General features: G+C 36.8%; 1 protein-coding gene across 1 annotated transcript; it reads left to right on the top strand.

Annotated features, from left to right (window-relative positions):
- The first annotated feature begins 5,299 nt into the window (after nucleotides 1-5,299).
- OOSP2 (oocyte secreted protein 2) lies at nucleotides 5,300-14,200 on the top strand. The gene is made up of 4 exons (XM_002821728.3): nucleotides 5,300-5,527; nucleotides 8,486-8,664; nucleotides 9,692-9,795; nucleotides 11,798-14,200. Exons 1-4 carry the CDS (start codon nucleotides 5,452-5,454, stop codon nucleotides 12,006-12,008), a joined length of 570 nt encoding a protein of 189 aa, XP_002821774.2. The 5' UTR covers nucleotides 5,300-5,451; the 3' UTR covers nucleotides 12,009-14,200.
- Nucleotides 14,201-15,526: the final 1,326 nt, after the last annotated feature.

Here is a 15,526-nt window from a genome sequence, read left to right as displayed (position 1 = left end):
TTATCTTTAGAACTTAGTGATCAGGTATCCCTAAAAATTGTAGAACACAATGAATGGGGCCAACCAACTGCCAATATGAGGCCCTCTACAAGGTTTCATGCAAACTCGGGAACAATTACTAATGGGATTCTTTTATTCTTGTTTTTTTTTGAATTGGATCAATGAATCCAAATTAGCACATACGACTGCTTTAAGGTTTTTTTTTGAGTAGTAATATCCATCATGCTTGTTGAATTTTTAATCAGTTTAATAATTTGTTAGTTGATTCTCTTTTTTTAATAAGTTGATTATATCAGCTGAAACTAATATTGATATTAACTATTTCAGGCCAGGCACAGTGGCTCACACCTGTAATCCTAGCACTTTGGGAGGCCAAGGCAGGTGGATTGCTTGAGCCCAGGAGTTTGAGACTAGCCTGGGCAACACGGCAAAACCTCATCTCTACAAAAATTAGCCAGGCATGGTGGTGGGTGCCTGTAGTCCCAGCTACTCAGGAGGCTGAGGTAGGAGGATCATCTGAGCCCAGGAGGTCGAGACTGCAGTGAGCCGTGATCGTGCCACTGCACTCCAGCCTGAGTGACAGAGTGAGATCCTGTCTCAAACAAAAAGTAACGATTTCAAATATATAAACTTTTTGTCTCTTGTTGGAGTGCAATAAGTTTTTTTTTCTGCAATAGCAAAGTTAGAGGCCTTGTTTTGTGCTTAGTTTTAATAGAAATAATTATTCTCAGTATGATGTAACTCTGGGTATATTATTGATATATTAATTCTGGCCAAATTTTTAAAAAATCTTGCTTCTGCAATAGCATCCTTTCTCAGTGATCACTGTTTGTCTTTAGTAGATCCTCTGTGGTTGATATTTCTCTTCTTTTCTAGCTTATTGGGGTTCCTAGGGATTGGATATTGAACTGCTCACCCCATCTATACATATCCCCTCCCTTGGAGAGAGTTTATTCAATCTCATTGTTTTAATTAACATCCGTATGCTGATGGCTTCAAGTTACATCTCTATCCTGGACTTCACCCCTGAAATGTAGACTCAGTTATTCGTTTTCCTCTACAACATATTCACGTGGCTGTTCAAAACACGGTTTAACCAAAGTATGTATAACATGGATGCTCCTATATTCCTTTCCTACTCCAAACCTCCACCTTTAGCCTTCCCTATCAGAATGTCACAAAGATATTCTGTCCTACGTATTTCTCTTAAAAAATTACAGTCTTGCCTTTCACATTTAGATATGTAATGTAATAGTTTTAATTTTATTTTTAATAAGATCTATATAACATAAAATTTACCATCTTAACCATTTTAGGGGCACAATTCAGTAGTGTTTAGTACATTTATATTGTCGTGTAACAGAACTCTTCATGTGTACATTGTGAACAGAACTCTTCATCTTGTAAAACTGTAACTCTGTAGCCATTAAACAACTTTGCAGCCACAATGCAATAATGCTGGCTGCTTAGACTTTAAAATTTTTTTAATTTTTGCAGGTATATAGTAGGTGTATATATTTATTGGGTCCCTGAGATAGTTTGATACAGGCATGCAGTGCATAACAGTCACATCATGGAGAATGGGATATCCATCTCCTCAAGCAGGTATCCTTTGCATTATGAAGAATCTGATTACACTCTTCATTATTTGAAAATGTACAATTAAGTTATTACTGACTGTAATCACCCTGTTGTGCTATCAAATAGTCTTATTCTATTTTTTTTGTACCTGTTAACCATCTCTGTCTCCCCTGTACTACTTTTCCCAGCCTCTGGTAACCATCCTTCTACTCTCTATGTCCATGAGTTCAATTGTTTTGATTTTTAGATACCACAAATAAGTGAGACCATGTGATGTTTGTCTGTCTATGCCTGGCTTATTTCATTTAGCATAATGGCCTCTAGCTCCATCCCCGTTGTTGCAAAAGACAGGATCTCACACTTTTTATTGCTGAATAGCACTTCATAGTTTATATGTACCACATTTTCTTTATCCATTCATCTGTTGATGGACACTTAGGTTGTTTCCAAATCTTAGCTATTGTTAACAGTTCTGCAACAAACATAGGAGTGTAGACATCTCTTCAATATACTGATTTCCTTTCTTTTGGGTATATATGCTGCTCAGAATTTTTGATGTCAGGACTCCTTTAGACTGTTAAAAATATTGAATTACAAAGAGCTTTTATTTATATGGCCTTTATCCATCCATATTACCACATTAGAAATTAAAACTGAGTTAAAAATATTTATTAAATAATTAAAATAACTAATAAACCCAACAGGTGTTAACATAAAATAGTGAACATTTAGTGAAAAATTACTGTTTTCCAAAAAAAGAGTGACATCATTTTATATTCCCATTTTTGCAAGTCTCTTGTCTGGCTAACTAGAAGACAATTGGATTATCATATCTGCTTCTGCATTCGGTCTTTGTAATATGTCACTTTGGTTAATGTACATAAAGAAAACCCTGCCTCACACAGATACGTGGTTGGAAAAAAGAAGAGTATTTTAAAAGCCTTTTCAGATAATTGTAGCTATTTTTTTTTTTTTTGATAGTGCACCAAAACTTGCCAAGGGGCAGGATCTTCGAGGTTTTTTTGCAACATGGGATCTGAAAATATATCAATAAACTCTTCATACTTATTCCCATTAAAATCCACTGGTCCCTCTTGTACTTTGCCCGTGGATGTTTCTGTAACATCATGTGCAGATAATTTGGAAAATTTTAGCTCAGAGTTATGCAGATGTTTTAAATGATGACATTTTATTATGCAATACAAGAAATCATAGTTAAGATATCACCAGTGAGCTTCCAAGCTCATAGCAGAGAATACAACTTTTTCAAAATGCTAATTTTTCCTTTAGGCTTGAATTTTATCACTGTTTAATTGCTGTTAGTTGTTTTATTTGAAGTGACAAGCTTACATCATTCAATTTCAAAAAATGTCAAATACCCACGGGCAAATAATCATTGTCTGTCTGACAGTCATTCTTCAAGTAAAGATGGTGTTCCATGTAACAAGTGGCTACTTCAGCTCACAGCTCCAATAACTGCACAGATTTTCCTTGAGACACTCTTCATACTTTGATACGCAGCAGAAGTGTATTATGCATACTTTCTATTTGATCACTCTGAATAGTAAAAAGGCATGCATTCAAGGTTTGGCATTTAATAAAACAGATAATTTTTACTGCTTCAAGACAAGTGAAACTGCCTTTTTCCCTTTACTGTGAGTGTATGGGGGTGAAGAATACAATGATGACTAACAAACTAACACATTCTTTTTTTTTTTTTTATACTTTAAGTTTTAGGGTACGTGTGCACAATGTGCAGGCTAGCCACACATGTATACATGTGCCATGCTGGTGTGCTGCACCCATCAACTCGTCATTCAGCATTAGGTATATCTTCTAATGCTATCCCTCCCCCCTCCCCCCACCCCACAACAGTCCCCAGAGTGTAATGTTCCCGTTCCTGTGTCCATGTGTTCTCATTGTTCGATTCCCAAAAAACAAACTAACACATTCTTATGCCACTACCTTGATTGGTGCTCAAGAGGCAGCAGTGTTCCCCACCACTGTTTTTGCATACCTGTGCAAATGTCGACATTGTGAAAAAGAAAATGTGTTATTGTTATTGTGAAAATAGATTTGATCCCATGGACCCCTCCATCATCTAAGGTCCAATTACTGAGAACCACTCTAGTAGAAGAATGTCCTTATTTGTTGGATATCTACTTCAAAATATTTAGAGTCAAGGGAACATCTTACCAGCAACCTGCTCTCAGAAGGTCCAGGAAAAATAAAGCTTTTTTGTACTATAGTCGCAACATTTCCCTAAGTTATAAATTGTTTAAAAATATTTGTTTTATCTCTGCTTTATCTCCATCTATTTTACATTAAAGTTATATTTAAATTCCATTACTCTTTCACAGTAAAATTCTGTATTAAAATTGGAATTTTTGGAAAATGAAGTTTGTTCATTTTGCGGCTTTGAGTAATCCTTGAAACATTGCATAAAATCCTGTTACTAACTGTGCTTCAAGATACAGGAAATAGTCATATATTAGATATTTTTTGTACACTATTAACTTGAGCAAGACTGTTTACATTTGCTATGTCTTATTCACAATAAGTTTAGAGAGAATATATCTCCTTTTTACAGAGTATGAACAGGAGCCTTAGCTTGTTTAACTAACTTTCTCAAACTTAAATACAAGAAACTGGCCAATGATTCCTTTTGGAACAATATTAGATGTTTACATAGGCAAGATTTAAAAGCTGCATATGAAGTTAATAAATTTTAGATCCCGAAAATGTTCATAACATCAGAAAAAATGTTTAAAAAAATGAAAGATGAAAAAATAACATGTAGACTTACCCTTCTCTTTCTCTAATACTCTTTCCCCATTGGTGGTTGGTGACTGGATTCTCCAGGCTTTCCTGATGCAGAGCACTGTGTGGGTCACATCTTTGGGGATCTCACTGTCCACAAGAGAATGTAATGTCAGAAATAGAAGTCCTTCTTAAACGCATAGGGAAGCTCTGTGCATGTAGTAATTTGACAGCAGATTGTAACATTGAAAATATAATTCAGATATGACTAAAAACAATAATAGGCATTTAATTCAGCCTCTTTGAATTTTATTTACTGTTAGCCTTTGATTTTCAATTACCCTTAAAACCACGCAGTCACATTCAGGCCGTGACTAACATTTAAAAAAAATACAATAAAAATCTTTGGCTGGAACTTTTATTCTACTTGAGTATTGAAATGAATTATACATATAAAGTTATTATACATATAAAGTTATGTGTATATATATGCATATAAAATATTCTCGTGTCTCAGGTTTGAAATGACTAAAGTTACCAACACCTTAATTTAGAAAGAATCAACAGAGATGGATTTGTCAACTTTCCTAATACCAGTAGACTTGGCTTTCCTTTGGATGCCTGTCCCCTCCTAGAGATTTATGTTCCTGGTCAAGTCACTTTATCGTTTCTGCTTTGCTTCTTCCAGCCAAACCCATAGAAATGAAGAAATAATAGTCTTTTGATTTCAAGTATGAAAGGTCTAGGCTGTTCTCATATTAGATGGAAACTTACAACACCTGAACGTTAGCTAGTAAGAACAGTTTCCTGTAATTTAGTATTTACTGGAAGCATTGTGTGCCGTGCCATCCTCCTGATGTTTGTAACAGGCCTTGTACAGACTGTTATCAAATAACACTTTTTTCTTGATATGTCTCTTTGAGCTTCAGTGTTTGGATAATCAAGAGAGTCTCAGCCTTTAGGTAGTTGACACTGTGATAAGTGCATCCTGTGAACTACCCAAATAAGGAGGAAAACAACGCAGCTGAGCATGGGATGCCATATAAAAATCACTTCAGCCAGTCGCCACTCCTTGTTTCCTGAGTCGTCCTGTGCTGGAGGTCTGCCCAAATGAAGGTCTTCATGGCTTTAGAAGTCTTGATGCTCCTCGCTGTCTTGATTTGGACTGGTGCTGAGAACCTCCATGGTAAATAACAAGTTTTAGAGAATGCTTCCTTGAAGGAGTTAATCATAATGATCGCTTTCCATGCAGGTGTTTTACTCCCTGAAGAAATCTGATCTTATTCTAACTGGCTAGAAGAAGAAGCGCTTTCGGGCCAAGTAGACTTGTGTCAATATACGGAGGATACATTTTCTCTTTCTGCCTAAATGTCCCAGTTCTCAGGCTTTTATTTCTCTCTCTCTCTGTTTTGGTCTTCTCTCTATCTTGAGACTCATTTGCAGAGGTTCTTCAGGAATAGTCCTTGGCTCTCTTTCAGTCTAACGTTTCAAACCCACTGCCAATTACTGGTGTTTGATTGTATCAAGTTGTAAGATATTCAGTTGCATCTTAGCTGATCTTCCTGCTTCCAGACTCATATTTTTGCTTGATGCTGATGTTATTGCTGTTTTGTTCCCTTAAAAAGACTGCTCTGAACTTCACCCATGTTAAACTCATCAACGGTTCTGCAAAGTTAATAGGAGAAAGCTAAGTCAGCGCCTTGCTGTCTACAAGTTGATTCCAATGTATCTTTTCTGTTTTGCCTGGAATCCAAATGCTTGCCAGCTCCAAGGCCTGACTAAATGTAATCTTCTGTAAAGTAGCATTTCAAAATTACTTTTTATGTTCTTTATGGTTTCTTTTTGTAGACTTTTTTTAATTTGAAATGGGGTTTTTCTTTGAAACTGATACGTCAATTTCTTATCCATTTGGGCTGTAATACCTTTGGAAGCAAAGACCACATATAGCTCCTGATATTTTTCCATTTTACCTAAGATGAATTTTAAGAATGCCTAGATCAGTGCAGCTCACCATGTAACAGTTAACAGTTAATTATTGAAATGAACAGCACATGGAGAGAAAGAGCCACCGTGAATTCTGGCTGTCTAGGGTGGGTAGGGTGTTTAGGCCCTAACTGTCTTTCAGGAAGCCTGAGTAAAGGAAGATTCTGCTGCAGTGAAAGTATCTATGTGTGTTTCTCAGGCTTTTCTCAGCTATTTGATAGAATGTCAAACTAAAACTCGAGTTTCTGGCCGGGCACGGTGGCTGACACCTGTAATCCCAGCACTTTGGGAAGCCGAGACGGGTGGATCACCAGAGGTCAAGAGGAGTTCAAGACCAGCTTGGCCAACATGGTGAAACCTCTCTCTACTAAAAATACAAAAAGTAGCCTGGTGTGGTGGTGGGCGCCTGTAATCCCAGCTACACGGGAGGCTCAGGTAGGAGAATCACTTGAACCCGGGAGGCAGAGCTTGCAGTGAGCTGAGATCACACCACTATACTCCAGCCTGGGTGACAGAGCGAGACTCTGTTTCAAAAAAAAAAAAAAAAGCAAAACTCCGTCTCAAAAACAAACAGGCTGGGTACACGGTGGCTCACGCCTGTAATCCCAGCACTTTGGGAGCCCAAGGTGGGCGGATCACGAGGTCAGCCAGGCGTGGTGGCGGGTGCCTATAGCCTGTAACCCCAGCTACTCGGGAGGCTGAGGCAGGAGAATGGCATGAACCTGGGAGGTGGAGCTTGCAGTGAGCAGAGATAGCGCCACTGCACTCCATCCTGGGCGACAGAGCGAGACTCCGTCTCAAAAAAAAAAAAAAAAAAAAAAACCCAAAAAACTTGACTTTCTAATGTTAGTGTGAAAAAAATGCAGTGAAATCATAAGTATGGGCTTTCTGTGTGTCATGTCCACTTCTCCTTTCCATCCATCTTTAATCTTAGCTGCTGGAATTTATTTTCCTTTAGGAAGGACCTTCCTGATCATCTTTCCTAGGTGATGTGAGAACAGTATTTCAAACACGTAGAGAGACGTGATTTAAAGGTTATGATCACTAATGCAGGACATTTGCCTCCTCTACTCCTTTTCTGAAATGCGCATTGTCTTACCTTGTTGATGATGATTTCTTTCTAAAGGTGGGACTTCCAAGCTCCAGTGGTGGTGGAGTCCTCTGTGGCCACTTGCTCATTAATAATTTAAATATGTACTTTTTAATGCTGAAGAGACTCAGTTCCTCCAAATGAATCTATTGCAAATAATGATTATTATTGACTTACTGACGATTTAAATATAGAGGATAAAGATGGGTTTTACAACAAAACATGCATGGAGCTAACATCCCAAATAAAGAGCTTTCTCTCTCTTTTTCCTTTTATGGCTGAGATTGTTTCTGGTTCTGGCTGCTCTAGATAAGAATTCTACTGTTCTAGAACCACCCTTCCTCCTCTTTCTCTTTCCAAAAAGTATACTGGGATGATATCGCTTTTATTCTAACACATTGCAATTCACTTCTGCCCCTTATGTTTTGTCCTAAATATATCACCCTCCACGGAATATTTAGGAAAAATTAAGGGGCTATACAGTTATGGTTTTTCTTTTTCTTTCTTATTTTTTGTTTCTTTTTTTTTCTTTGGAGTCTCGCTCTGTCACCCAGGCTGGAGTGCAGTGGGGCCATCTCGGTTCACTGCAAGCCCCGCCTCCCGGGTTCATGCCGTTCTCCTGCCTCAGCCTCCCGAGTAGCTGGGACTACAGGCGCCCGCCACCACACCCGGCTAATTTTTTGTATTTTTAGTACAGACGGGGTTTCACCGTGTTAGCCAGGATGGTCTCGGTCTCCTGACCTCGTAATGCGCCTGCCTCGGCCTCCCAAAGGGCTGGGATTACAGGCGTCAGCCACCGCGCCCGGCCCATTTATGCTTTTTCTTATTCTTGCATGTTGATCCTCCCACCTCTCCCATGAAATTACTGAAATCTAGTTACTTGGGGGCATAATTAGTTAGGTATTTTGGAAAATAATTTTAATAATGTTTGTAAGAAAACCTTTAAGCCATGGTTACCCTTGCCAGAGAAATAAATGCCTTTTATTTATCACAAAGGGCAGAGTTGACTTCTTTGAACACTTTCTTAAGACAGACACACTTCTGATGCTTTTCGTATGGTTCTTTCCACAGTGAAAATAAATTGCTCTCTGGACTGGTTGATGGTCTCAGTTATCCCACTTGCAGAAAGCAGAAATCTGTATATATTTGCGGATGAATTACATCTGGGAATGGGCTGCCCTGCAAATCGGATACATACATATGTATATGAGTTTATATATCTTGTTCATGATTGTGGCATCAGGACAAAGGTGAGAACAGTGATTGTTTGTAAAAAAAAATATTACATGTTTTGTCAGACTTTTATGCCTAGTATTAAAATTGTCTTTTAAAAAAATAATCTTTGCTTCTCATTGTAGTAATTTATGGGCAGAGGACAATGGAATTTATCATTATTTCTCATTGAATATTGGGTCATTCTGTGTGCACAGGACCATAGATCACAGATTTATAAATTGGCTAGGGATATGATTCTAAGTTGCCCTTAGGCTACTATTATTTTTTTTAAATATTAGCAGACTGCTTTAAATTTTGTGTGATTCTTCTAATGTGGAAGGTCACCAATCTTGGGAAGCTCCATCATGTTCAATGTTAGGTCAGTTGAAATCTATCCATGTTCCGTGAAGATTTGTGTCAATATATAGTGGATTTTCATTGAAATGAAATCTCTTGTTTGTCATTCAGCTAGGCACAAATCCTAAATTGCGTTGTTATCCTGGGATATTATCTTCTCATAGATTCCCAAATTTAAACAATTTATATTCACACTACACAAATATTTTGGGCCAGTGACCAATGATAATAACAATCATTTTTGAATAAAGTATTTTATTTTAGAAATTAGGAACTTGGAGCTTCAGAAGGTGCTTTACCAATTTTTCCAGGGATGCACCGCTTGGTGGTGGTAGTTTAGATGCCAAACCAGGATGAATACTCTCCAAAGCCTGTGCTTTAAACCACTCTGTTATTTGACTTACAAATCACCTTTCTCAAAAGAACTGTTGGAAACCTTTTCATTAATGAATCATAAAGATGGCTGTAAGTGGAAGTTTAAATTTGCTGCAATGAATTAAGATTGTTTTGCCCCCAGGCATTTTAAATTCACTCTTAGGGATAACACTCCTCTTCTGTCCCAGTGACTTGTCATATCTTTATTTATATTTAAGAATGACAGTAACCATTTTTGAGATCATGAATGTTTTTTACAACCTATTCAAGTGTGTGTATTCCTCCTCTGTTACTCCAAATATCTTCCACTGAAACTTTGTGCTCTCCTAGGTAGTTTCTGAGGAAACTCTCCTTTTTCAAACCGAGCTGTACTTTACCCCAAGGAATATAGATCATGACCCTGAGGAAATCCATTTGGAGTGTTCCGCCTCTAGGTAAGTCCAGCAGATCTGATTCCTTTGGAATGTTTTAGCTTTACCTTTGTTTATGAGAAGCTTCTGCAGAAACATAGATTTTAGAGAATATAACATGATTCACCCATAAGTATAATTGTAAACAAACCCCAAATTAGTATTTACACAAATGTTTTAATGAATACTTTAAAATATTTTAATATTTTGAATGTAATGTTTATTTTAGAATAAAAACATATAGATTTATAATGGTCCTAACAGACAATCTAGTATAACCACGTTATTTTGTAATAACTCAACTACAAAGCAGAGTCATTAAATACTCAGTCACCTTTAGTAAGTGATAGAATTAAGCACTGATATTATCTTTCAATGTTTTGTCTTTTATAATATTTTTTCTGATACATTTTATTGCTCAATTTTGTCTTATAAGAGTAAGTGGCTAAAAACATAAGAAAATCAATCCTTCATTTAATACTAGCTCATGGAGAATACATGAAGGGAGGGCTTATCAGCCTAATTATTAAATGTACTTTGCTTGCAATTTTGTGGAACTGAGATATTGAATCCCAAGAGCATCACGTGAACTTTGAGACTAAGTGGAAAGGTATCCTGATACACTTTTTTTTTTTTTGCCATGCCATTGAAATATTTATGTTAAGTTTTATAAATCTGAGGGATGAATCTTGGAAACTATCTCAAAACCACAGGAAAATTTTTATCCTTGCTTAATATGTGAAAATAGTTGACATCAAAATAAGAATTTAGAGCTCAGCCAATGTGCAATGTCTTTTAATGTGATTATAGTACTTTTTTTCAGGGAGATGCAGAATTTTTTTTTTAATTTTGGTAAAATCTACATAATCTAATATACCATTTTAAGTGTACAGTTCAGTGGCATTAAGTCCATTCACATTATTAATACTTTTACTCTTCCCTTTAACTTATTTTCATAAAGGCTGAGGGGTTTAGTGATATTCAGGAAAGTAGCTGAACTCTAAATAGAAACCACCCCTTGATTCTCTGTCTCTTTCTCTGTCTCTGTCCCTGTCTGTCCCTGTCTTTCTGGTCTGTCCCTGTCTCTCTGTCTCTCTGGTCTGTCTGTCTCTGTCTCTCTGTTTGTCTCTGTCTCTCTCTCTGTCTCTGTCTCTTTCTGTCTCTCTCTCTGTCTCTCTCTGTCTCTGTCCCTGTCTGTCCCTGTCTCTCTGGTCTGTCCCTGTCTCTCTGGCCTGTCTCTCTGTCTCTCTGGTCTGTCTCTCTGGTCTGTCTCTCGCTCTGCCTCTCTCTCGGTCTCTCTCTCTCTCTCTCTCTCCCTGTCTCTCTCCATCTCCATCTCTTTGTCTCCGTCTATCTTTCACACACATACATATGTTTTCAATTCTATGAACTACTCAAAGCTTGGAGCAACACAGAGTTCTGATCTAATGCCCCAGAACTACTGCCTTTCCGTAGGCTGCCAGAGTAATCATGATAAATAGATATTCCTATTTTGATAGTAACTACTATGTTGCTTGAAGCCTACTTTCCTTACAAAAAAAATGAAGACTTGGCCAACAAGTTGTCTGTTTAGGTTTTGGGTGCATGAATTTTAATGTCGTAGTCTCTCTCATATTCACTTACTCACATTAACATATAGAACTTTGCCACCACCACAGTGGGCCAGATTAAGATTTTGGTGGCTTTTTCTTACTGTTCTTGGGATCCATTTGGCTGAGTCTGTTTTGCTGCGTACATTGGTACTCTTCTAATGCAAGCATCACAAATTATCTAAGACCATTCATCTTTCTACTCAGTGTTTGATGCAGAAATCATGGGGAGACTATCTGGAATTAGTTATTCTGTAAGCCTATCTGCTCAAATCCTGTACCAAGAGTCCACGAGGATCTAGAAGGCATAGTATGCTGGCTCTATGCCATACTCCTGAATGACTATTCTGAAAATGATCATGATATTAAACAGTGGTAAAACTGACTTGATCCCAAGTGTGCCAACACTATCTGCTTTCTGCTTCCCTTTTCTTTAGGAAATCAGTGTGGCTTACACCAGTTTCTACTGAGAATGAAATAAAATTGGATCCTAGTCCTTTTATTGCTGACTTTCAGACAACAGCAGAAGAGCTAGGATTATTATCTTCTAGTCAAACTTGCTCTGAGCTAAAGGAGAAATGGAAACTTGAAGCTGGTATTATGTATTTTGCAGGAAAACAGTTTCATTTTTTCATAGCAAAAATATAGTTGGTGTATATCTCTCCTTAAGTCTCTGGTTTCTAAAAACCCTACTTCAGTAAAGGTCCTGATTAGTTGGTTAGTGAATGTGTTATTTCTAAATATTTGTATTCAGTAGGGGTATGGCTGATTAATTTAACGTTAACTATTAGGTAATTCATATTATACATTTAAGTTCTTTCTGTTCTGTGTAGAAGGTTCAGAAATATGTCTTCAAAGACAATGACTTGATCTAATTGATAAGAACCTCCAATAAATATGTTCTAATATTTTTCAGGAAGGATAAAGAATAGAGAGAGACATATAAATGTACAAGAGACAAAACTTTGAGCATAGTGTAAAATTTAACATATTAACTCTCACGAAAGGCGAAATCCTTTTATGTGCAGGTACTTTTATTCATGTAGACTTTCTTATTAATCAGTAAAGTTGAATCCTAACAATAATGCCATGTGACAACCTATTTAGATTATTCCAGAATTAAATTCAATTTATTTTCTAGAGCTCAAGTAACCAATACCTTAACTGAAATTTGATGTTAGGTTTCCCTTGTTCCTCCGAATGGTTCTTCCACACTCAAAATAGTTGAATGGTTGAGTTGGTTAAGCAAAGAGTTATCCTGCCACCTAAGAGCATTCATTAAATGATTATTTATTAACACCTACTTTATACTGTCTTCCTTTCTTTAAACAGGGAGTCTAAATATATAATATATCAAAAAGTACTTCTGATTTGGTAGATTTCTTATATCAAGGGTGAGAATTGAACTGTGCCATTGGCTATTCAATAGCTTATTGAATGTATGTTTTGGATGCTACATCCTCCTGGAAGCAAATTTTGCCAAGATACTGTTTATTATTATTTTTAATCAAAGTGATCCTATTCCATTTTCAATTAAATGCCATCTATAGCTGTTTACTTGTCAAATAAAGAATTTGACCCTGTCATAGTGAACATCTGTCTTTACCAGTTAATATGCAGCTAAGAGGTAATACTTCAATGGGACTTCCTAAGGGCCAGAATATGGTACAAGTACATTGCAATAAATTATTTAATCTTCTTAAAGAGTGAAATATATCACGATTATCCCAATTTTACAGATAAGCAAACAAACAGAGGTTAAATCATTTGCCTGAGTCACATAACTTGTTGGTGTTGGTTCAAGATTTAAAATCGGGCAATCTGCCTTTAGATCTGTCTCTATGCTCTCTCTTTGTATATTAGCCACTATACTCTACTGCTTGGAATCATCTTAAGTTGCTGAACTTTAGTTCTCTAGAAAACAATTGCTATTCAAGCAGTTATACAACTCTCAATAAAACTTAAAGTTGAGCAATAGTGTTTCTCTTGAATATAGAAGTAAAATTATTTTATATAAACCGATTTGAGAGAATATTGGGCAGGTGAATGGTTGCTGAAAACAAAGTAAATTACTGAGTGTGAGATAATACATATGTACAAGATAGAGTGATGTGGCTGGATTTTAGAAGGGTGGCTCTAAAACCTCTTCATTTTTTTCTTTTTTTAAAAAATTATGATTTACACATAATAGTATCTATCAGTGATGTTTCAATACATATATAAATCACGTAATGAGTACTTAGCATATCTGTCACCTTAAACATTATTTCTTTTAATGAGAACATTCAAAAACTTCTCTTCTAGCCATTTTGAAATATGCAATACATTATTCCTAACTTTCATCATCCTACTATGCAGTAAAACACCAGAACTTATTCCTCCTAACTTTAGCTTTGTTGACCAATCCCTCGGCATCCCTCCTCCTCCCCTCCCCTCCCCTCCCCGCCCCTCCTCATCTTCTGGTAACCACTATTCTACTTATTCCACATATGAGTGAGATCATGTGGTACTTCACTTTAGTCAGATAGCTACTATAAAAAATCAAAAGATAAGTGTTGGCAAGGATGTAGAAAAGAAGGAATCCTTACATACTGTTGGTGGGAACGTAAGTTAGTACAGCCACTATGGAAAACTTTATGGAGGTTCCTCAAAAAATTAAAAATAGAACTATCGTATGCTCCAGCAATCCCATTATTGGGTATATATCTAAAGGAAATGAAATCAGTATGTCAAAGAGACATCTGTTCTCCCATGTCCACTGCAGCACTCTTCGCAATGGCCAAGATATGGAGTCAACCCAAGCATCCAGCAACAAACAAAATGTGGTGTACATATACAAGGAGTACTACCATTTAGCCCTTAAAAAGGATAAAATCCTGCCATTTCATTTTTTAGGTGATGCCAGTTAGGCTCAGAAAGAGGAAGTAATTTGTCTTAAATTCACATAAACATTTAAGAATGAAGCCAGGCTGGGCGCGGTGGCTCATGCCTGTAATCCCAGCACTTTGGTAAACCGAGGCGGGTGGCTCACCCTGAGGTCAGGAGTTTAAGACCCGTCTGGCTAACATGGTGAAACCCCGACTCTACTAAAAATACAAAAATTAGCTGGGCATGGTGGTGGGCACCTGTAATCCCAGCTATTTGTGAGGCAAAGGCAGGAGAATCGCTTAAATCCGGGAGGCGCATGTTGTAGTGAGCCAAGATCCCACCATTGTACTCCAGTCTGGGTGACAAGCGAAACTCCATCTCAAAAAAAAAAAAAAAAAAAGGCCAGAATAAATATAATTCCATTCTTCATTTCACAAATTCTCCTACCTTCTTTAATTGTGATGGATTCAGTTATTTCTATTATATCTGTACATATTAGTTTAAAACATTTGAAAGTGCTTATTTTATGTGGTCGAGTCAAAGCTCAATTTGGCTTCTCTCTTTTCCTCCTAAGTAAACCAGGGAATATTATATATTTAAGACAAAAATAATTCAAGTTACACATATACATTACTCCTAACTCTTTGGTAGCTTTTAATTATACAAAGTCAAGCTTTGCCTCCACAAAAACTAAAAAGAAAATATCTACCGATCATGAGAATTATATTGGATTTTACATATTATCTTTAGTGAATTTATTATTCAATCATTTACCAAAAGAAGAAACAGAATGCCCATGCCCATAAAAACATAATGGGGAACCCATCAGGCTACCAGCAGCAACATACAGTTATCTTGGTGAGATAAGAAGCCATTGCAGGCACTGTAAGCAGAGGAGTGACAGGATCTGATTTATATTATTACCCTGTGAACAATGGATGAGAGCAGTAGCCAGGATTGCATGTAAGAGTTTTATAAAAAATTAAGGCAAATAATGATGTTGTCATAGCCTGAGTTTGTGGCAGTGAAGACGGAAAAATATGTGGGCTCATTTTCTATGTATTTTGTAAAATATTTCCAAATGGATTTAAAGTGAGGTAAGAAATTAGTGAAAATCAAGCCTGACAACCAGATGTCTGGTCTAGGCAATTGTGTGGACAGTAATAATATTTACTAAAATTGGAAAGATTGAGGATAGGACATTTTTCCCATCATAAGTCTGAACTGTCAAAGTAATAATTAACTGGATAATTAGTCAAGGACCACCTTGACTGGCATTTGAGAAAATGAAAGCAAGG

This window comes from Pongo abelii, chromosome 9, assembly GCF_028885655.2.
Source record: "Pongo abelii isolate AG06213 chromosome 9, NHGRI_mPonAbe1-v2.0_pri, whole genome shotgun sequence".
NCBI lineage: Eukaryota > Metazoa > Chordata > Mammalia > Primates > Hominidae > Pongo > Pongo abelii.
This window is presented reverse-complemented; position numbering and strand designations above follow the sequence as displayed.